Below are 24,127 nucleotides of genomic sequence, written 5' to 3' on the forward strand. Positions count from 1 at the left end.
CCAGTGTATTGATTGATTATTCTTTTATCTGTGATAAATGCAGCAACTATAGAACACTTTTATTTGTTCAAAATAACTAGTGCTACTGATACACAAAAACTTCAGCTTCCCCAAATACTACTTCAGAATGAATATACCACATTCAATTTTCATTAAAAGATAGGTATTCTTTCACACTGCAAGAAAAAAAACAAGTCAAGCTGCAGATTGGTTTTATATTTTTATATGTCTCTTCATAAAAAGCAATTACAATCTGAGGACATTCATGATAGTTTTGATGCCAGCCCAAGTTCACCTTATTTAAATCTATTCTTTCATGGGAAACATTAATTCTCACTGATAACTGGCAAAAGCCTCTTGATTTGTCAGACTAATTTGCTATCACTAGGTTCACTGTGAGATAGAAGATTTTCTTTTTGTGCCATCTTTTTCTTTATCAGCTGTTTGAAAATTCAGCAGACAACCAAGTTTTTCTCACGTTCCCAAAGACCGTCAGCATCTGGAAATCCTCCCCTTCCTGTTCACTCCACATCAGCCCAGACTTTCTCTGTTCATTATATGACTGCAGTGTGGGACAGATTTTCACCTGTCAGTTCATTTTGTTTTCAGAGAAACAGATACCCCAGTGATACAGTAACGAGAGCACTTTAGCAAGTTACCAGTAACTATTTCAAAGGTTTTAAAAAGGAGGGGAAAAATTAACAATATTTTACATTAAAGTAGTTCCCTTTAAGTTGGGATGTCAGGTCCTGAGGCCACTTCCCCATCCCAGGATCTCCAGAGGAGACCCCAGCCCTGGAGCCCTGGACACAGTGGAGCCCATCAGTGAGTTCTTCCCAAGCACTGCGCTGCCAGCGTCTGAGGCACCCAGACAGCACAGGACTGCGGCCACAATGGGGAGGGGCTCTTCTGATAGTGTTAGTTTTACTTTATTTTGAAGAAGTACATGAGTGCTGTCAACTCTGGGCAGATAAAAAGGAAACCATTTAGCCTGGTTTTATTTAATTATATCGCCTTATGTAGCCTATTCTGTACGCTATCAATTCGAGAGGCAGACTGAAAGAGGAAAAGGAATCCGGAGGACTCTGAGACACGGCAGCCACGCCACAGCCGAAAATGAGCCACGACAGAGGAAAGCTATTACTGCACAAATGCACAACGTCCCGGGGTCTTAGTATTTCTTCAGCATCCACGGTTCATTAGAAATTAGTAGTTAAGTTATTTAAAAGAATTAAAGGCCTCAAGGTGAAAGAATATAATGTCAATTTTGAAGGTTTTTAGAATTGAGAAAGTATTTAACATATCACTTGTGGCTGATTTTCAGGCCTACTTAATTATTTAAAATGACTAATTATGGTTAGGTAAAATACAGAATTGCAAATTAAAAATTCAAATGTGTAACAAAGATCTCTCTTCAGTTCTTGTTTTAAAAAAAAAGGACAAAACTAAGTACATAAAATTATATTACAAATATCAGGGGAACTGCAACCATCATCAGATTTTTTTTAATATAGAAAAATAACAAACTTTCACCCACACACATTTAATTCATGTGAAATAGAACTACAACATTTTATATAATGTGATTTTTCTGCTACTAAAGACTATTTGATGCAAAATATATTTTGTGCAAAAATTAAAGGGACTGTATTTCCAGAGAGTAGAAAAGGGAATCACTAGCGGGTACCCATTGTTAGGAACAGAGTTTTTCCCCAACACCTATCCCACTGCCAGCAATGGGAGTGGTGACAACTGGTGACATAAAAATAAACATATTACTTTGAGATAGATAATGCCAGATTATTTCAATATTATGAAAAGCAAATCTTCACTCCTGACCACTTAAAAGACATGCCCTACAAAATTCTAGTATGTTTTCAACATTAATCTGGACAGGGGATGAGGGTGGTGCAGATGGAAGACTTAAAAAAAAAAAGAACGAGAGAGAGAGAAAACATACAAAAGGAATATATAAAACATTATGCATTTAGTAGAAATAATGAAAAATGACTTTGTGACACATTTTCCAAGAAAAGTTATTTTTACATATATTTAAATCCTGTAAAAACCAGGTATTGCAAGGGGTTAAAAACAAGTCATTGATGAATGATAATCAGTTTTACCAGAGTTCATGCAATTAATTATCTGAGTTGGAAAGCTACTGTCCCAAGTCACAAAATGTATGCTCTGCCACATGATTACATGTTAAAATCACTTATTAAAAAGAAATTATTTTGTATTTGGTGCTGACAGAGCTCTTGAGAAAGTGCTATACAAACTGAAGTTTACAGAAATTTTTAAATGATTATCTCAAAATACCATACAAAAAATGTGTAAACAAAAAGATGCTTTAGAGTTGCAGGGCATTATAAAATCCGTAATGTGGTTTAAGACAAAAGATCACCTCTTGTGTATTTAAAAAAATTGTTAGCATAATCCTAAAAGTTCAGAATCGTGTTGTCAACAGCAAAAGGCACTGGGTACAGGGCGGCCACGCTGCACAGGGTGGGGGTCCTGCAGCCGCCAGCTCGAGCCCACCACGCATGTGCAGGGACATGAAAAGATTCCGCACGCAACCAGTGCCACCTGGGAGGGGCTCTAGCACTAAGACACTCTTTCATCTACCCTGTCAGAGAGGAAAACTGCTTTTAAAAGAGATTATCAACAGTATAAATTCTGGTAAAGCACTGAAAATTAGGTATGGTATTTTTGGCACAAAAGCATTTTTTAAATCTGAGCTCATTTTGCAAAATATCTGTCTAGAATTTCTCATTTGAAAATAGAAACTTATAACATACACATAAATGTGTAAATGGTTTCATGAATGAATGAGTTAGAGTCTGTTTCCTTAAACACTGCACACACCTTCTGTTTACTCCAGAACCAGGGATCTGCGTGCGCACGTACCTCCACATTCCACATCTACAGATATTGCACAAGTAACATTGCCAAAGTACACACTAATGCAGTCTGGCAAGATTAGGGTTCGCCTTTCAATATTATTCTTTTCAGTATTCAGATTCAATACTACTTCCTAGAAAAGCCAGATGACCAATTTCAGAGAAAGAACGGTTGGCTACCTTTCCTTGACCCATAATATTAAAATCTGTACCAGTATATTTAGGCATTTCATTTACGTTTTCCAGCATTTCAAATTCAGCAAAACCTGTTTTTGATGTTTCTTATAGCATTCCTTCAAAAACAGGAGAAGCTTCGTCTAATGTAAAAAAATTAAAATAAGTCCAGAGGGCAGTAATTTTTCCACCAGAGATCTTGCTCCATTCTGAAAAGCACTGCAGAACAGTGCTATCTGTTTAAGTCTGTCAGCTTTCAGAGAGCCATTAGGTGCAAAGTCTGCGAAAAAACTGTGTAACATACCGTGACAGCTGGATGTATCTTACTGCACAATATAATTCATTTCTTCCTCCCTGAAGCGTTTTAGGGTATGCTACAGCTGCTAAAAGGATTTCGGTTTTTCTTGGTCCTCTGTCTGTTGGGCCTGAGGTTGATGACATCTCCACCATTAAGGGTACTTGAATTCTGACCCAAGTGACTCCCAGCAGACGTGCTAAAGACACCTGGATAAGTTGAGGGAAAACACAGAGGTTAACACTAACGGGCCTCAGGGTCACCTACTGCAGACTGTGCACCCAGCTTCTTAGCAAATCAGCAACATATGCAAGTATTTACAATTTTAAGCTTTTGTTTTCATTTCATTTAATAGCCAATACACAGGGTTCAAAGTTCAAAGGGAACCAAAGGGGTCACAGTGAAGTCTCTCACTCACCCCAGCCCCTCGCCTAAGGCACACGTGTTTAGAGTTCCCACGCATCCCTGCAGTGATGTTGTACACACATGTAGGCTGAAGTGCACATATGGTCTTCTTTCCTCCCTTTGTGTGCTTCTCTACACACTCTTTTCACTAACAATCTATTTTTGAAATTTGGAATCTGTAAATATGATAATTTTAATAACTTCACTTACTAATTTTACATCATAGAACTTCCTCAACAGTATCTGCCTGTAGTTAACAACAGAATTTGTGATATGTCATGTTGATAAAGATACTGCGTATGTAAGAGCCAGTAGTGATGTCAGATGTTCCTATCCAGGCTAAAACAACAGCAAAATGGTCTGCAGATACTCAAAGTGGTGAGCAGACAAAAGGGATGAACTAAAGAAAAACTTTCAACTGTTAGAGTTTTCATTTTGAACAATGTTGGTTCTAAAATGTAATCTCCAGTTTATGGGCTATTTATCGTCCACGATACACAAGACTCTGGGCCAGAGACACTATGAGCGACACAAAGACTACTAAGACTGATTCCTGCCCCCAAGAAGCTGATGAGTGAGGTGAGGCACTACAAACAGGCAGTGATGCTACAGGACACTCTATGTTAAGTGTCACAAAAGAGACAAGATCCCACAGATGGTATAGGAAGGGTCAACCACATCTAATTCATAAGAAAGGACAAACTACATGGAGGGACTGGACCCCTGGCAATGCCCTGCACTCAGGTCTCTGTTCATTTAAGAGAAGTGAAGGCTGTGCTTCAGCCAGACAGATAGCCGAGAGCCTTCTCCATAGACCTTGAGGGATGCACAGTTCTCAACGGAAGGTGGGAAGGGGAGGCCATTCTTAATGGAAGAGCCAAAATGAGCAAAGGGATAAGTAAGACAGCCCTAGGCAGGCTCAAGAAACAGCGGGCCCTGTGGTGGAACCATAAACAGGGTACATTACAAAAGTGGGGCATGAGGCCGCACAGGAAGGATGGACCAAACTGTCTTTAAATGCTGGGATGAAGAGAGCCTGCATTGAATGTGTTCCACAACCAGAATCTATCAAAGGGCTTTAATCAGCAGACTGGAAGGAGACAGGGTGGGCCCAGGAGACCAGACCAGACAGCGGCTTATCACAACTGCCCTGTCGTTTCTCAGAGCATGTGAGGTGTCTGACAGTAGGAACATATGCAATAAAAAGGGCAAAGTAAGAAAAGTTAAAACAGGCCAAGAAAATGCTGTGTGTGTGTGTGTGTGTGTTTGTGTGTGTAGTGAGGAGTGGGGTGCAGGCAGGAGGTCCTTAGGACAAAGGACCGGTGCCCATCCTCCCAGAAGCCATGGCCAAAAGTAAGACACGGACAGGTGCTTCCTGTTCTCCAGGAAATACTAAACTCTGCTGGCATCTCACGTTAAAAATCAGGATGGGTGCTCCGCAAGGTGGCAGGAAAGGGGAAAGGTGTGGAGATGGTGCAAGTGTCAGAGAAACAAGTGTTCAAAAAGGACAGACCTTTAGAAAATTCATCAGTTAAAAAATCTTTTAACTCAATATACCTTTAATGAGAGCTGATACTACTAAATTTAATAATCACTCATCTCACGCTTTCCAGTCACATTTCTTAAAGAAATGAGCATACTGTATTTTTTAAAAAACCAGTAAATATGATAATAATGAATGGAAAATAAATTTACCAGGTAAACATGGGGCTAAAACTTCCTGGGTACTTACCAATTTTGTTACTACTTGAATGCATTGATTCAGGATCCTCAGCTATTTGTTGTTTAAGCTTTTGAAGATATTTTTCAGCCAAATATTTAAAAACTGGAATGAAAACAAAACCAAAAACCTTGCCAGGTCAGTGTAATTATGCACGTAAAACCTGTTCTTTCACATCACTTACTATAATATTTATACTTACAAAACAAATTTAAAATTAGAAGTATACAATCTAGTTGAAAAAATTCAACTTCTAAAAATTATCTGAGTAATACCTAATTACAATGGTAATACTAATAAATATATAGCGGCATTTTATTAGTCAAGAAATAAAATATTACTTGTAGACTAATATTCAGCAACACTAAACTGACTCAGTCTTAAAAAGACTCTTTCTTTAGCTGTAAAGCACTATTCAGGGGACACTGGAGCAACAGCTGAGCTGCAATCTAGTAAAATGAGCAGCAATTCCAGAATGAGAAGAATAACCACCATCTTTCTCTAATCTCACTTTCTTAAACTAGGAAACACTATTAAACAAGTTAGGGTCACTGTAGCTACCCAGTGGGGTGTCCACCGCTGTGGGGTTCTAACGCAGCAATTTCAGAAGGTACGCTTGAAAAACACACACACATACACGCACACACATAGCCAGTTGTATTTTTAAAGATAAAAAACAAAACAAAAGCCCACCGGAGTTTTGCTGTAGAGTAACAGCTGTTCAAAGACATTAGTAAATAATCAAGGACTCAAACTCAGAGCAGCATCAGCCTTTAAACTTTACTTAATGATACATGGCAAAGAGAAAATTCTATTCTCGTTACAAATACGATTTCTAAACAACAAAAAGAAAAGGCATAAGAAGAATAAACAAACTTCCTGCTGTTAACTGTTAAGAAGGCACTTTACCTTCCGTCACGTTCAGATCCTCCTTCACTGAAGTCCTGTAGAATCTCAGCTTCAACTTTTTTGCCAGTGCCTCAGCTTCCTCACTACACATCAATTTGAAAAAAATGCATGTAAAGGTACTTTCCGAGAGCTTGTTTTATTACATTTACTGCATACAGCCTGAGGACGGCGGTCAGCCCTTCCAGAACCCTTGAGAGCTACACTCAGTGCTTGAGCAGGGTTTTCAGTCATCACTGCTCTTGGGGGGGTAAACACCAGCCATCTCACTGTAACTGCAAGACACTTTTCTGTAAAGTCACTTACTCTAGCCTTAAAATGACTAAATGTCACTTTTCTTTATATAATACTTTATATACTTTGGTTATTAAAAACACTTGAATTTAATTACACTCTGAAAGTCTTATACTGCATTACCTATTTTACTCTTATTGGCTACAAAACTATTTTGCTGCCAAAGCCAAAGTTAGTATATTGATGTGTCTAGAACAGTGGACTCCTAATTTTAGTTTCATTATGACTCCCAATTCTCTAAAATATTTCCCAATGATTCTACCACACGCCTCCCCCCCGCCCCAACTGTAATCAAGTTGGTCTCTGTCATCAATGACATACATAAGTGATGGCGTGTGACTTTGAGACTCCTATAAGAGGCACTGAGGTTTCCGCCTTGCCCCCTCTGGGGTCACGTGCCTGGGGAAGCGGCTGCCACACGCTGAGGACACTCACAGCCCGAAGGAGAGGCCACCTGCCCATGGCCAAGAGAGGGTGCCAGCCCGGAAGCAGACGCCCCCCAGCCCCAGTCAAAAGCCTTCCTGTGACCACAGGCCCTGGCAACATATTGACAGCAACCTCATGAAAACCCAGAACCAAGCCACCCAGCTAAGCCACTCCCAAATTCCTGACCCACAAAAACTGTGACATAATAAATGTTTGTTGTTTTAAACTACTAAGTTTTGGGCTAATCTGTTATACGGCAACAGACAACTAATACAAGAACTTATAAAAAAATAAGGTAAAAACCAAGTAAGTATTTTCAAAGCCAGCAAAACGTTAATAATGCAGTAAACAAATACTTATACAGAGAAATTATCTGGATGCCAAACTCTGTTCCCAAATATGAGCATAATGGTTCTGGGTATATAAAACAATATGAATCTGAACTGCTTACCTATTTAAACTCATCAACACACTTATGCTAGATATTAAAACATCTAGGGATGTCTTCCTTTTTAAATTTACTCATTTATTTATTTTTGGCTGCGTTGGGTCTTTGCTGCTGCACGCGAGCTTTCTCTAGTTGAGGTGAGCGGGGGCTACTCTTCATTGCGGTGCGCGGGCTTCTCATTGAGGTGGCTTCTCTTTGTGGCAGAGCATGGGCTCTAGACATGCGGGCTTCAGTAGTTGTGGCTCGTGGGCCCTAGAGCGCAGGCTCAGTAGTTGTGGCGCACGGGCTTAGCTGCTCCGCAGCATGTGGGATCTTCCCGGACCAGGGATTGAATGCATGTCCCCTGCACTGGCAGGTGGATTCTTAACCACTGTGCCACCAGGGAAGTTCCGGGATGTTTCTCTTAACATTCTTACTCTGTCTAGATTTGACTTCACATGAGGAGTTGGATTTGAGCTGCAAGGACCTGGAATTCTAAAAGGGCTTTCAAAATGTACTCCTTTAATTTTCTTTACTTCTGATTCAGTGTGAACGTTTTTTAACCCAAACCAATCACACAATAGCTCACAGAAATTTTTAAGTATAAGGCAGTCTTTTTAAAAACTTTCCTAAATTTTTTAAGTGTATGCAAAAACTAAAATAGGTTTTAGCTTTACAGAATTACAGCCACCCCCTCAACAGCAGCCACCTTACTTCTTTATACAAGAGTCATCAAGGAGATCGATCTTGTTTTGTACAAGTACAGTTGGTATATCTCCAACTTCAGCCACCACCTTCTCTCTCCAACTGGAAATCGCTTCAAAAGATTCCCTGTCTGTGGTGGAAAATACAAGCACACAAGCCTGGGCTCCTGTAAGTTCACAAAATAAAAATGTTATTTACATTAATGAAACAATCCTATGCAGGGTGAAGGAAACTTTTACGTATTCAAAACAATTTTTATGTAAATAAATGTTGAACTCATCTTTGTAGCACTTTTTTAAAAAAAAATTTAATTTATTTTATTTTTGGATGTGTTGAGTGTTCGTTGTTGCGCGGGCTTTTCTCTAGTTGCAGTGTGCAGGGGCTACTCTTCACTGTGGTGCACGGACTTCTCATTTCAGTGGCTTCTCTTGTTGCAGAGCATGGGCTCTAGACTTAGTAGTTGTGGCACGCGGGCTCAGTAGCCGTGGCTGGCGGGCTCTAGAGCTCAGGCTCAGTAGTTGTGGCACGGGGGCTTAGTTGCTCCGTGGCATGTGGGATCTTCCCAGACCAGGACTCGAACCCGTGTCTCCTGCATTGGCAGGTGGATTCTTAACCACTGTGCCACCAGGGAAGCCCTATTTTTTAACATATAAACTCTATTTTCTAATTCAAAGAACCAATTTTTACCAAGAACAGTGGTTCTCAAATTTGTGCAAGTGCCAAAGTACCCTCAAAATTATACACATTCCTTGTGGAACACCACAAAATACTGATATATTTAATAATACTGTAAAAGCCAGAGAGAACAGTAAACTAGGCATGAATGACAGAGTTGCTGAGTTCTTCTCGTTAATATCTGTCACCTGCTTCTTAATTTCTTTTGGCACAGATTTAAGAAAAGTCTATGAGAAAAAAAATCATAATTTTCTCATTCTATTTACTTTTTAAAAAAAATCTATATTATTTTATTTTAGTAGCAGAATACCAGCAATGCTAAAGAATGTAATTTAGGAACCAGTGCCAAGAGTAAAATATTTATATATAGTAGAGAGGAAAAGAGTTTAATTTAGTTTTTCATTCTCTTTAACTGCATAATTCCCATACCATACTCACTGACAATATTTTAACTATCAACTATCACATTAGGTTGATAATATCTCATTTTAAAAATAAGCATCAACCTTCTGTAAGAGGGTTTTTACCAATGATTTGCTGTTGAATCAGGCAGCAGAGTGACAAAAACAGGTGAGAAGAGAAAATCATCCTGGAGTCAAGAGGGTTCCTCACTGCTACTCCTTCCTTACAGATACCCCAGGTGTAAGAGTTTCCTAGTAAGACTCAAGACACACATACCTGGGCTACCTAAGACACTCTAGGGCCAAAAACGGTTTGTTTATCACCTGAGGGAATATGGCAGAAACCCAAAGAACAATTACTGAAGGAAAAAACCAGCAGTTCACTATGACTGTAAAAGCAGAGGCTTCTCTCCTCTAGAGCAGGCTTTGGACCAAAGAATAAATTAATTATGCAAAACTGAGGGGTGGGGGACAGACAGATTGACAGACACAGCCTGAGACTTGCTCAGAACTGAAGGAGAAGTAAAACTGAAGAGATCACACTAGCATATTGGACAACAAATTTATATTTACTTGAACTCTAACATTTACTTAAACTACAAATAAAACATTATTTAATCATACTTTAAGAAACTGTTTTTTGGGGACCTCCCTGGTGGTCCAGTGGTTAAGACTCCGCCTTCCAATGCAGGGGGTGTGGATTCGATCCCTGGTCGGGGAGCTAAGTAATCCCACATACCTCGGGGCCAAAAAACCAAAAACATAAAACAGAAGCACTATTGTAACAAATTCAATAAAGGCTTTAAAACACGGTCCACATCAAAACAAACAAACAAAAATCTTAAAAAAAAACACAAACTTTCTTGTTATAAAATTGTTAGCTTTAAACCTAGAATTTGATATCAGTCAAGTGTCATTTAAATTTGAGGGTCCAATAAGGTATTTCCAAGTATACAAGGTTTCAGACACACAAAAAAACACTTATTAGAGAAGATGTTAAAAAAAACAAAACAAAAACAACTAACAAACAACCAAAAAAACTAAGCAGATGGTGCCAGACATATGGGCAGTAAGAATGATTAACTAAGAGAAGCACAATTTTGTTTGAAAAATCAAGGATCAAAGGATAAAAGAAAAAGTCTGTCCACAAAACCCAAAATTATTTAGTGGGGGACTGGGTGGAGAGACCACACTGGGCAGGATGGGCCGTAGTGCCCTCTGAGGAGGAGGAGGAGGGACCTGGATTCAGTTAAGCCACCAGGGAGGTGAGCACGGTGCCCCCTCCCCACAGGTGCCCTGTGTGTTCCCCGCCCCGACCCTCCAGCACGGGCTGCAGGGGGCGCTCTGCTCTTCTGCCAGGGGTGCTCTAGCACACCCCCTAAGGGGACTGGATGCCTGGGGAGGGGTGAGGGGGGATAAAAACCTCAGCTTCCCTGGGGTGGGGTCACCCTGAGGCGCGTCTCCCCACCCGCAGTAGTAACTGGCTCATTACTGCACCCTTTATGCACAGTTCTCCCTTCTTTCCCTGGACTCTCACTTCTACATCCCACACCCACCCAGCTGTGTGTGTGTGAGTGTGGGGGAAGGTGTAAAATGACCCTAAAAAAATAATAAAATAAATTAAAATGACCCCACACTGCTCTCCCTTCTTTTTCTTCCTTGGACCTCTAGCTCTGTGTTAGTACCAGCCATCTTCGGGAAAGTTGTTTCAATTTCTCTGTTGTTAATATTGAAAGGCAGCTAGTGTTTTCTACCCATATATTTTACAAAGACCTTTATTTTCCTACTATTCAATCTTCCTTCAATACTACCTACCCTAAAAATTGCACCATTGGAAAAGTTTCTTCATTATCATAGATAACAGTAAGTCACCCATAAATGGATCACTGCTAACAGTTAATAAACTACCTCACTTGTCCATGCATCAGAAATACAGAGCTCTGAATAAATTTTTGGTGTCAATGATAAGATCACCAGTAGCAAGTATTTACTCCTCCTTAATAAGATCATTCCAAAGAAGTCACTATATTTTAATGCAATTCAGAAAATACTCTCCAAGACACATAATGTGCAGAGAGTAATTCTATCCTCAAATCACTGACAGATCCTACAAGATCGTCTGTAGGCTGGTCCTGAGTGTGGCTGACAGCAGCATCAGTGTCACCTGGGAGGCTGTAGAAATGCAGACTCTCAGAGCCACCCACAGATCTACAGAATTCAGTTTGCATTTTAATGAGCTCCCCAGGGGATTCCTGTACACAGTCAAGTTTAAGAAACACTGCTCTAGCGTACACTGGCAAAGGCTTTAAAAATACTATTATAGATACTACTCAGGATTTAAAATGCTGTTCCTTATTCTTTCTGACATTCTATACAGTCTAAAGCACATAAATTATTCAATGAACCAATCTGTCACAGATTCCATGCTCACATAATTTCAAAACAAACCTCAGACTTGCATAGTCTAATTCTGTTGTTCCTTAATTCTTGCATTTATAATTATAACTTATAACTAGCTTCTTGTCCAGAGCTATTTCATTTCCAACAATTTATATTCATTTATATTTGTGAAAAAAAATTATTTTTTAAGAAAATAAGGGTTTCCTTCTACTTATGTGCATGATCTCAAATAATAGGTCTCAAGTCCATAACCTAATTTACATATACTTAGAAGCATTTTTTTTCTGAGAACCAAGTCACAGTAAAAAACTGTAATAAAAATCTACTTCATGTTGTATGTAACTTTCTGTACTAAGTACGGTTTCTGCTGCCTAGGATGGACTTTCTTAAGGGTTTAACAGGAGTCATCTGGGCTCCCAAAGGCTTCCTAATATGATCTGTGCTCTGTTCTAACCTACTGATAAGGAGATCATGTTTCCACATGTCTCACTGTACAATTAAGCCAGCATTCTAAGAACATAATGATGCCTTGGAGCAATGGTCTTGCTGTAATAGGTCTTTTAAATGAATTACAATAAATTTTTTCTTTTTTAAATATAATTTTTATGCATCTTGAATAATACATTTTTAGGACATAAGTCAGTAGGTCATAATTTTATAAGGCATAGTGTTTCTTTCACTAAATCTCTATCTCAACTCATTCTGCCCACCTTACCTTTTCTTCCTACTCTTTATTTTATTATATCGTCATCTGAATCTATACTACTAGCAGATATTACCTGGTGCCTAGCCGCCATCCAGTGCCCCGTCCCCAAGAACACCTCTCCCCCTCTGTACAGTAGCCTATGGTTTAGGCAGCTAAACTTCCCTCTGCCTTGGGGGAGCCCCAAGTGCGCCAAGCCCATTAGGGCAATCACCTTCCTCTGACTACTCACTGTAATCTGGTCAAAGGTGGTCTAATCAGATAAAAGCTCTGGACTTTTGGTCCACTGTTGTGGGAAGTAACCCTCGGTCCCCAAGAATGTGAACAAAAAGCACTGCTGATGGTAGCAAACTTGCAGACAAGAGGAAAATCGGCATGAGGAGGAACCCCACACGGGGAGGCGGCCAGCCAGGACAATCAGCAAGGTTAGAGTCCCAACAAACCACAAATGAAAGCTACTCCCAGTAACAAGTCAACAGACGCTAAATAAGTCGGTTTGAAATTGCTTCTCTACTGTCAGCAACCAAAAGCACTCTGATAGAACCTCAAAAAAAAAAAAAGCATATTAAGTCCAATATGCCATTTCTCAAATTCATGTAACATTGCCACTGTTTGTTCCTTAATTCAAATAGGGATGTGAGGGAAAAAGCTGAAGCTTAAGACCTGTCTAAGTATCCACCCTCTTTGCCATTTTAACATAGTTGGCTAAAAAACGTTACATTTTAAGAAAAACTTTTAACAGATCTATTTATACACTTAAGATTGCTTTAAGTTAAAATGTTAAACACAGGGAACTCAATGCTGTTTAAAGCCTTTTAGTCCAAATGAAACAAAGTGAAAAGAAATTTGAACATCACCCATATAAATTAAGATGTAAATACTAACAATTATGGGCTCTCTTTTTAGTTTCTGGCAAAGAATGTTTTTTGTAAACATATGAAAGAGAAACGGTATGATTCATGGACATCTAACAAGTTAAAACAAGAAGTCTGCAACAAACTGGATGAGTCAAGTTAAAAAAATTAGAAGATAATAATGTTGAACAAAGTCTTATGGCAGTGGGTATTAAAATATGTTTAGCTACCTGGTCTTTTTCTTTAAATTAGGGACCCAAATGAGCTACTTAACTGTACAGTTCCAACGTTTTCTCCTTTTTATTCATATACGAATCAAATCATTTTGACATTTGACCAGTTTTGTCTTTTTATAAGTTAAACTTTATTTTGAGATAATTGTAGACTCACACAGTTTTGTCCTTTTAAGTTAGAGAGACATAATGATAATATTTTCTCCAAAAAGAACCATATTAGTTAAAAAGTAATACTGCCACATCACATTGTCAAAAGCTTAAAAAGAAATAACCCAACTTATTTTTTTCCACACAAAAAGAACATATGTTTTATGCTGAGAATTTAGAGAAGGAAGCTAGGTAGGTAAAAAGAGGCATTTCCCCCAGTTTATTTAAGTCTTAGATCCTATCATTGTAGCTCTTCCCTTTCATGTATGTCATACTTCTCTGAACTCGTATAGCCTAGAGAAGGCTTTACCCACATTAAATATCATAACAAAATGCCATCTTGTCTGCCAGGGCTTTACTTTTTCTTATGTTAGTTTCCACTCAGACTATGTAGTCATTTCCCTGTAGTCAGAGGAGACTTTTCACAACTTCTGACTTATTAGGTCTGGGAATGCCTATATGAGTCATGTAATTCTAAGGCAGAGATAAACAGTCTATAGCACAGAGTATTATTTACCACCCAACAAGATCTTTAGAAGAATAATAGCCTGGGGTTTTAAAAAATACTTTGGAATTAATTTAAATATTCTTAAAGAGAAATCCTTCTATGGGAAACAAGAAAAGCAAAGTTCTTTGTTCAGCTAAAAGAATATGTCAAAACAAACTAAAGACACCCATGATTTACCTCGATAGTAGGCCTTTGTTATTGCATCAAACTCCTCTTGACCTGCTGTATCCCATAACATGAGCCTGACGTCTTCATCATTAACTCTGAAACAAGAGATGAATGTATTTCATATGCAAAGGAAATGTCTGTATTTTATTTTTCAAATCTGGAGGTATTAAAATTACATTGTTGGGCTTCCCTGGTGGTGCAGTGATTAAGAATCCACTTGCCTATGCAGGGGACACGGGTTCGAGTCCTGATCCGGGAAGATCCCACATGCCGCAGAACAACTAAGCCCGTGTGCCACAACTACTGAGACTGCGCTCTAGAGCCTGTGAGCCACAACTACTGAGCCCATGTGCCACAACTACTGAAGCCTGTGCACCTAGAGTCCGTGCTCCACAACAAGAGAAGTGACCGCAATGAGAAGCCCGCGCACTGCAACAAAGAGTAGCCCCTGCTCGCCACAACTAGAGAAAACCCGTGTACAGCAACAAAGACCCAACGCAGCCAAAAATAAACAAACAAACAAATAAATAAATAAATTTATTTATTTATTTTTAAAAAACAACTACATTGCTGGTTTCACTCTGAAAAAGTCTGAGTGCTTTTAAATGCTGATACCATTACCAACAGTGCGAGTAAAGGGTGAAAGACACTCCACTAAAGCTGTAATTTTACACGATTTGGATTCATCTGTCATGTTTTTTCCTTCAACCACAGTCACAGATAGTGGTGGCTCTAAGACTAGCATCCGAGGGGTCCACGCCTGAGAATTCAACCAACTGAAGATAGAAAATATTTGGGAAAAAAATTCTAGAAAGTTCCAAAAAGCAGAACTTGAATTTACTGTGTGCCTGGCAACTATTTACACAGTATTTACATTATATTAGATATTATAAGTAATCTGGAGATGACTGAAAGTCTATGGGAGCACGTGTGTAGGTTAAATGCAAATACTATGCCATTTTATACAAGGGACTGAGTGCCTGTGGGATCCTGGACACCCAGGGTCAGCTGTCCTGGGAAAGGGTTCCCTTAGGTCAGTGCTTGCCCTCCTCCTGCTACCTTATTCTAATGGGGCTAGAATAGTAAGAAAGTAAAGAAGCAGCTTACCACTTGGTTGTCCTTTAACCCCCAAATTAACTCTGTTCTGTCACACCTGTTGCCTTATTCGCAGCCAGTGGTTCTGTTCTACAGAGTCACTGCCAACAATGAATTAGCAAATCCTGAACCATTCCTCTGAGGGAAAATAGCAGGCGGGCGAGGTGCTTGTGAGCCCCTGGTTACAATTTCATCAACTGATCAATATATAACCTTGTTTTTTGCATTGTTCTGTTTAAACACACCTTATTTAATATACACTGTTGATTCATTAACATTGAACCCATGGCCAACAGTACTATAACTGGTGCCTGAACGAAGCTTATCTAATACATGTGTTTTCTCCATAAGGCATGTCACAGCTCACCAGAGGGCACTTCAGCTCTAGGCTTGGGGCCATTTTAAACAGCGAAACTACCAACAAAAAGCACAAAAATGTGGCACAAAAACAGAACATGAAAAGGCCACTCACGTACGGTATGAGAGATGAAACAAAAACGCAGAGGGTCGCCTTGTTCAACCTCAGCCGGACGTGTCTGTATAAATGACTCAAATTTTTTGCTGCTCTGTGCATGTCCACAAATGACCACCAGAGTACTGGGAGTACTGAGTCTGGGGTTACAAATAAATTTTAGCAAGCAGTGAATTTGCAAATATGAAATCCACAAATAATGAGAAGTAACTGCACACTTAAACTATAAATATGGAATATATGAATAATAAGGGTCAACTGTATACTTAAAATATTAATTTGGTCCAGATAGCAAGTGCAAAAAATAAACATCATCAAGATTTAAAATGAATCCCCTTAAAATACCTAAGAAAGGAAGCAAATAGAGAAGTATTTTTAAAAAGAGGGTAACAGAATACAGATTATAAATTCAACAATCTTTAAAACAATGAACACAATTATCTTTGATGCTAGTGTCTGGGATAGTTAAATCAGACTTGTTTAATGTTTCTTATTTCTTTGTGATACATTTGAGTTTGTCGCCTACAATTTAAAACATCCTTAAAAGTTCTCAGGACTAATGACAAAAAGTGTTACTTTGATGTGTTTTAGAATTCAGTTGGATTTCCTTTTCCCAGGAGTATTTAATCCTCTCAAATCTTTCTCTTATTTCTTTAAAGTAAAAACAAATTATTAATTCTCTAACTTCTATATGCCCAGTTTTAAAAAGAGAAGAGACATTTTACACAAACAGATCCCATAATATAAGAGATGAAAATTATTCTGCGAGACAGGTAACTTTCCTTCCAAATAAAATAGTGGACAGAAATCTCAGTAGAATCAAGCGTCAGTTTGTGTTTAAGAAGTACCCAGGGTGCCACCAATAAATATAAAACAGATGTAAGATAGAAAAAGAGAGAAGGGAGAAGTGTAGGAAAAAAAGAATAAAAAATGAGAGAGGAAGGGAAGAGATGGGGGAGGGGGAAAAAAGAAGGCAAAGACACACAAAGGAGTGAATAACTGAAAACCCGCTGCCACTAGAGGCCTAGCCTTGGATTGTATTGTACTCAGTTACTATTATTCTGAGCAAACTCTTGGACACAGGTCACAAATCAAAACCGAGAGGATAAAACGGCCAAGTACATACTGTATCTGTCGCTCCAAAAAATCAACTCCGATGGTTTTCTTGTAGTCTTTTGTAAAAATGCCTTTGCAATACCGCTGAATCATACTTGATTTTCCAACTGCACCATTCCCTACAACCACCATCTTTATGGCCACTTCCATATCTTCCTCCAACATTTTTGGAGTTGAAAAGGTTTCTGTGCCAAATTTAATTCCAGGTGATCCGATCTTCTCTCTCAAATCTGTGGTTTAAAATGAAAATTATTTTTTCATGACATAAAAACTATATAAAATAAAACAAGCTATAATTGTTTTATCAAGAAATAATCATAATGAATTGCAAGAATTTTTTTCCGTGATGAAGGCCCTCTCCCCACCCTGTTCAGATAATGTAAATTCTTTGAAAAGAGAGACAATAATACCATTCACTTTTGCATCCTTAACAACAGCAGAATGTATGACTTCCAGGTACCAATAAATGCCTAGACTACATAGTTCCACCTTTCACTGAGGCTAGAGTATGGGCGTTAAGAGTCGAGGCCTGACTTACTAGTTGCTATTTACTACTGGTTCTGTGCTCTTAGTGAAGTTATTGCTTAACCTCTTGAAGCTTCAGTTTCCTGAGGATATTTACCTCACAGGATTGTTAATCAGTGATAGATACAAAGCACTTAGCACAGTGAAAGTTAAGCGTTCAAAAAAATGGTAGTTTCCTATACCATAATAAATCCTCCATGGATAGTTACCACCAAATGGGCAACAAATACAAAATCTAAGGAAACTGCTCTTCATCCTCACAGGTAATAATTAATGTCCCTAGAACAGCACCCTAAGGAAGGGTTTTGTATAATGCTATGCAACCACGTGATAGCATCGGGCTCTTAGTTACAGTGCTTTAGTGTTTAGATTACAATGGATCCTCTACACATCATCTTATACCATGCATTGTTTTCATTAGTTTCAGACTAGTTACAGTTACTCATATAATGAAAGTAACAGAATGTGTACTGTCTGCATTTTAGACTGAAAAGAACAGAAAGCCAACTTCTTCATATTTCTTCTTAAGATTACTAGTTAAGTTCCTGCCTACTTAGCTATTATATTCCAGCTACCTTAACCAAAAATCCATTTATACAACCACTACACAAAACATGTCTGAAATGTGAAGAACATTCCTTTCTTTGCCCCTAATGGAGTCTCAGTAATTGTCCCTAATGCTTCACAAACTCGCACGATTATAAGAAGCATCTAGGAGCACTTGCTAAAGTACAGGTTTTAGGTCTTCACTTCAGACATAATTAAATGATTAAAACAACAAAAAGTATTGGAACAAGAGAAAGAAGATGACAGAAGCAAAAATATGGGTAAATATAGCAGACTTCTCTTAAATGTTCTACGTTACATTTGACAGTTGAAAGAAAAATTATAATACTGTTCAATACGGTTTTCAATATATGTAGAAAAAACATTTAAGACAAGTAATTATATGTGGAAGAGGGGACTTCCCTGGTGGTCTAGTGGTTAAGACTCTGTGCTCCCAATGCAGGGGGCCCGGGTTCGATCCCTGGTCAGGGAACTAGATCCTGCATGCCACGAGCCCGCATGCTGCAACTAAAAAAAGATCCTGCATGCTGCAACAAAGATCCCACATGCTGCAACTAAGACCTGGCACAGCCAAAAAAAAAAAAAAAAAATTATACATGGAAGAGGACAAAAGGGAGGTAAGGTTTCTTTACTTCACTTGAACTGGTAAAATGTTGACACCAACAGACTGTGATAAATTACCTATGCAGCTAAACAAGTTACACAAAGAGATACTCAAAAACACTATAAAACACAATAAAACAAAACGAAATTCTAAAAACAGAAAACTATCAGAATCCAATCAACATTTATAGAGCTGTCCACGCAACAACAGCAGAATATACTTCAAGCACCCACTGAACATATACCAAGATAGAACATATTCTAGGCCATCAAACAACCCTCAACAAAAGCAAAATAAAGGGACCACAATGAAATCAAACTAGAAATCAGTAATGGAAAGAACACAGGAAAATCTCCAAACATTTGGAAATTAAAAACACAGATTTCTCAACAACCCATGGGCCAAAGAAGAAGCTCAAGAGAAATTTTAAAAATAACTGAATTGAATTAAAATGAAAATATAATATGTCAAAATTTATGGGACACAGCTAACATACTGCTGAGAGGGAAAATTTATGGCACTAAATGCTTACCTTAGAAAAGAAGAAAAGTCACAAATCAATAATCTAAGACCCCACCTCAAAAAACTAGAAAAAGAATCGCAAAATAAACCCAAAGCAAGCAAAAGGATGGGAATAATAAAGAGCAGAAATCAATGAAATTGATATAACCATTAGGAAAATTGAATTTATAACTTTAAAAACTCAAAAAGAACTCTCCAGGCTCAGGTGATTTCACTGGAGAATTCTAACAAACTTTTCAAGAATGATACATACTCTCCCCCAGAATACAGAAGAGGAGAAAACACTCCCTAACTTATTTTATAAAGCCAGCATTATCTTGATACCAGCACCACACCAAGACAGTACAAAAAAGAAAACTAGACAAATAACCCCTCATGAACACAAATGCAAAAATCCTCAACAAAATATTAGTAAATCGCATCCAGCAATATATAAAAAGAATAACCGGGACCAAATGGGCTTTATTTGGGAATGCAAGGCTGGTTCAATACTCAAAAATCAATCAGTGTAATCCACCATATTAACAGGGTAAAGAAGAAAAACCACATCAACATCCATTTGTGAAAAAAACTCTCAGCAAACTAGAAACAGAAGAGGACTTCTTCAACCTGATAAAGGGCATCTATTAAAAAAAAAAAATCTACAGCTAACATCACACTTAATTCTGAAAGACAGACTGAATTCCCCCTTAGACTGAGAACAAGGTAAGGATGTCCACTCCCATTACTCCTATTTATCATTAGGCCTAGCCAGAGAAACGGGCAACTAAAATACATAAAACGCTTATAGACTAGGGAAAAAACTATCTCTATTCACAGATGACATGACTGTCTATCTAGAAAACTCCAAGGACTCAAACAAACAATCCTGCAACTAATAAGTGAGTTTAGCAAGGACACAGGATACAAGAGCAACACACAACACTCAACTGTATTTCTAATATCCTAACAATGTACAATTTGAAGCCAAAAATTTTTTAAATGATATTTACAATAGTTTCCTCCCAAAATGAAATATTTTGGCATAAATCTAACAAAACATGTACAGGATCTGTATACTGAAAACTACAAAACACTAAAGAAACAAAGAAATAAATGGAAAGATATATCATGTTCATAGATTGAAAGATTCAACAAAGTAAAAATAGCAATTCTCCCCAAATTGATCTACGGTTTGATATAATTCCAAAGTACCAGCAGAATATTTCGTAGTTAGAGACAAGCTGATTCTAAACTTCTTATGGAAAGGCAAATGAACTAGCATAGCTAAAACAATTTTGAAAAAGAATAAAGTTGGAGAAGATCATGCTACCCAATTTTAAGACACTATAAAACTACATCCATCAAGAAAGTTTGATACTGGCAAAGAGAAAGATACAGAAATCAATGGAACACAACAGAGGGCCAAAACAGAGCCACACAAATACAGCCAATTGATTTTTGACAAAGGTGCAAAACTATTAAATGGAGAAAAGACAGTCTTTTCAACAAATGGTGATGGAACAACTGGACATTCATATGCAAAAAAGTAAACCTTCCCCTAAATCTTACACCTTATATAAATAATTTTAAATAGATTATAGATCTAAATATAAAACTATAATATCTAGAAGATGAAAATCTTCTTGACCTGGGATTAGGCAAAGTTCTTAGACATGCTACCAAAAGATGTACAAAAGGAAATATGGATAAATTAGATTTCATCAAAATTAAAAACATTAGCTCTGTGAAAGACACTGTTAAAACAATGAAAAGAAGCTATAGACTGCAAGAAACTTTTGCAAAACATATCTAACAACTTGTATCCAGAACATATAGAGAACCCTCAAAACTCAACATAACAAAGAAACTACTGAATTTAAAAATAGGCAAAAGTCTTGGCCAGATACTCACCCAAGATTATATATGCCAATTAAGTACATGAAAAGATATTCAGCATCTTTAGCCATTAGTTAAAGACACATTAAGACCACGAGATACCACTACATGCCTATTAGAATGGCTAAATTAAAAAACCGACAATACAAAGTGCTAAGAGAGGAGGTGGAGCAACTGGAACTCTCACATGTTGCTGGTGAGAATGCAAAATGATAGACCCACTCTGGAAATCAGTGTGACGGTGTCTTACAAAGTTAAACATACTTTATATGATCCTGTAATCCCAATCTTAGCAGTACCCTAGAGAAATGAAAACTTATGTTCACACAAAAACCTGTATAGCAATGTTTATAGTAGCTATAGTCATAATCACCAAAAACTGGAAGCGATCCAAATGTCCTTCATTGGGAGCACATCCATCTAATAGAATACTACTCAGCAATAAAAAAGAATAAACTGTTGATACATCCGACAACTCGAAGGAATCTCAAAGGCATTATGCTGAGTGAAAGAAGGCTACATGTTGCATGATTCCATTTCTATGACATTCTGGAAAAGATCAGTAATTGCTAGGGGTTGGGGTAAGGGAGAGGATAGCATGAATGTTTTGGAGGTGACAGAACTGTTCTAAATTCTAACTGTTATGGTGGTTACATATATCTAAAATTCACAGAACTGCACACCCCCCAACAAAGTCAATTTTACCATATAATAATTTTTAAAATAATAAAATGTAAAGAAAAGTAAGTGGAATCAGATTTTAACACAGGCAGTCTGACTCCTGTGATTATCAGCCACTACTCTACAGCCTTAAAGAACAATACCAAAACAATTAAATTCTTAGAAAGTAAGCATAATTCTGACTACAATACTTTAAAAGCTTGACAGTAACACTTTACATGTGTTCTTTTTCCAAGTTTAATGTTAAAGATTTTGCCAACCAACAGCCGTCCAATACATTAGAAAAGTAAAGGATGAGTTAACTCACTGATCAAAAGGGTGGCTTTTTCATCACAGCCTGTACTTCAGCACAGGTATGATTATAAAAACACTGAAAAACTTCTCAAGTTCAATGAAGTTACCTAGAAGATGTAAGGAGTTACATAAAACCTGGAGAAGTAGACAGCCCTTTTCTGACTGTACTGCCACTGGGATCCCCGAGTGAAGTGACTCTGCGGTAGCCAGTGTCAAGGAGACCGCGTAGTCAGGCTCATTCATATTCGAGCGGAACCCGAGCAACACCGGGGCTGGGTGGGGCCGCAGGCAGAGAAGGGGCCCGCCGCCTAGGACGGGGTCTGGAAGCCAGGGTGGGGCTTGGGCCCTTTCCCCGCCAGCCCCAACCCACACCTAATGCCCCGTCCCCACCGCCCCGCTGCATCTCCCCGCCCGAGGGCCACCCCAGGGAGGCGGGGGCGCGGGGAGGGGAGGGGGCGCCGGGGGTTGCGCCCACCGCCTGCCGCGGGGACCCGGGCCCCGCACTCGAAGTGCGCGCGCGGCGGCCGGGCCGGGGAGGGGCGCCCGGCCTGGAGGCCCCCGCCGAGACCCTGTCCGGCCCCCGGTGGGCACATCCCGGGCCGCGGGGACGGGCGGGTCCTCCGCAGCCAGACCCGGTCGAGGGCGATGAGTGCGGCCAGCCGCCCCGGGCGCGAGCCGCTACTCACCGTCCCCGCGCCGCCCGCCGCCCGCCGCCCGGCGCGACCGCTCCTCCTGGTCGCGGTGTAACCGCCGTCTCCGCCGCCCGGTGCGCCAGCCCCCCGGCAGGGCCTCCGGCCGGCTCGCGCCCTCTTTTGCTCTTTTAAGAATGACTGTGATTTTTTTTCAGGAACTTTATTGGCAGAAGGAATCGGAACCAGCAGATCGCTGCGGCCCCGCCGCGGAGGGTAGGGCGCGGGAGACTCGCCTCCCCTCAGCTGCGGACGCCGAGCACTCTGAGCATGCGCCGGACTTTCAGTGCGCACGCGCGCGCCGCCGGCCTCGCCCCGCTGCCCCGCCCCCGAGCTGGCTGAGGCTGAGGGGCGCGGCGTTCCCTGTGAGGCAGCTGGGGCTGGTGGGGTTCCAGGAGGTGGCGGGAGAGGACGCTGCCGAGGAAGGGCCGCAAACGCTTCGCTTTACCCAGTGGTCAGCTTTCAGAGTCCTCACAGGACGTGCCCGCCCTGGATGCACACCTTATAGTCTTGACCGGAGGACATCCAAGTGGCGGAGTGAGCAAAACTGGAGCAAAGTCGAAAATGCACTCGGTCCGTACTCTGTGACTGGACCAAGTGCAAGTCTGCGATGCTTAATAATTCAGAGAAGCAAACAGAAATCCAAAAGTTGGCCCCCAAAGCAACCTAAACTTTGCTAAAGTTGTTTTAATACTGTAAAATAGAATAAAAAAAAAAAAAAAGGAAAATACCAAGTGTTGGCGAGGTTGTGGAGTAGCTGAATTCTTCCGTCCTGCTGCTGGAATGTAAACTAGAATAATTTTAAAAAACAATTTGGCGTGCTAGTAAAGAAGCATACCCTATGACCTAGTAGTTCCATGTCTATGTGTTCAGCCAAGAGAAGCGTGTGCTTACGGGGGCACCAACAATTATCAGAATGTTCACGGGAGCATTTGTTTTAATAATCCCAAATGGAAATATCGCAAAAGACCATCAACAATAGAATAAATTAATACATTCACAGTGCTCATATACTGGAATACTACTCAGCAATGAGAAAAGTGACCTGCAACTACAGGCGACAACATGGATGAACTGCAGAAACATAAAGTTGAGCATAAAAAGTCAGACACGAAAGTGTTACTGACCAGGGTTCTTGGCCTTCCCTAATCGATAGAAATTGACTAGAGGCCAGATAAGAAATTCAGGCAAGGCTTTATTGGGACCCCTGCTGTAGCATGGGGGAGAGAACAAGCAACATGTTCCCTTGCTTGCTGGCTTGCTCGCCCGGGGCGGGGGGTGGGGGGGTGGTGGGTGGCGGGGAGCAAGCTTGTTCCTTATACGGGGTGAGGGTAGGGGTG

The 24,127-nt window shown here is 39.7% G+C and overlaps 1 protein-coding gene across 2 annotated transcripts; it reads right to left on the minus strand.

Annotated features, from left to right (window-relative positions):
• Nucleotides 1-207: 207 nt before the first annotated feature.
• RAB23 (RAB23, member RAS oncogene family) lies at nucleotides 208-23,054 on the minus strand. 2 transcript variants are annotated; one of them, XM_082414362.1, is made up of 7 exons: nucleotides 22,785-23,054; nucleotides 17,038-17,257; nucleotides 14,354-14,439; nucleotides 8,262-8,418; nucleotides 6,404-6,486; nucleotides 5,507-5,599; nucleotides 208-3,578 (listed from the first exon to the last, which is right to left on the minus strand). In XM_082414362.1, the coding sequence occupies exons 2-7, from the start codon at nucleotides 17,190-17,192 to the stop codon at nucleotides 3,439-3,441; spliced, it is 714 nt and encodes a 237-aa protein (XP_082270488.1). In that variant the 5' UTR covers nucleotides 17,193-17,257; nucleotides 22,785-23,054; the 3' UTR covers nucleotides 208-3,438. The 2 variants fall into 2 exon arrangements, with proteins under 2 accessions (XP_082270488.1, XP_082270487.1); XM_082414361.1 differs by lacking the exon at nucleotides 22,785-23,054 and adding an exon at nucleotides 22,206-22,414.
• Nucleotides 23,055-24,127: the final 1,073 nt, after the last annotated feature.

This window comes from Balaenoptera physalus, assembly GCF_965194825.1.
Source record: "Balaenoptera physalus genome assembly, chromosome: 11".
In the NCBI taxonomy this organism is placed as follows: Eukaryota; Metazoa; Chordata; class Mammalia; order Artiodactyla; family Balaenopteridae; genus Balaenoptera; species Balaenoptera physalus.

Coding starts and splice junctions, on each gene's coding strand:
- RAB23 (XM_082414361.1), bottom strand. CDS start 22,341: ATGAATGAGCCTGACTACGCGGTCTCCTTGACACTGGCTACCGCAGAG. Junction 8,419..14,353: donor AACAAAGGCCTACTATCGAG/GTAAATCATGGG, acceptor GTGAACTTACAG/GAGCCCAGGCTTGTGTGCTT. Junction 6,487..8,261: donor GATGACTCTTGTATAAAGAA/GTAAGGTGGCTG, acceptor ATTGATGTGTAG/TGAGGAAGCTGAGGCACTGG.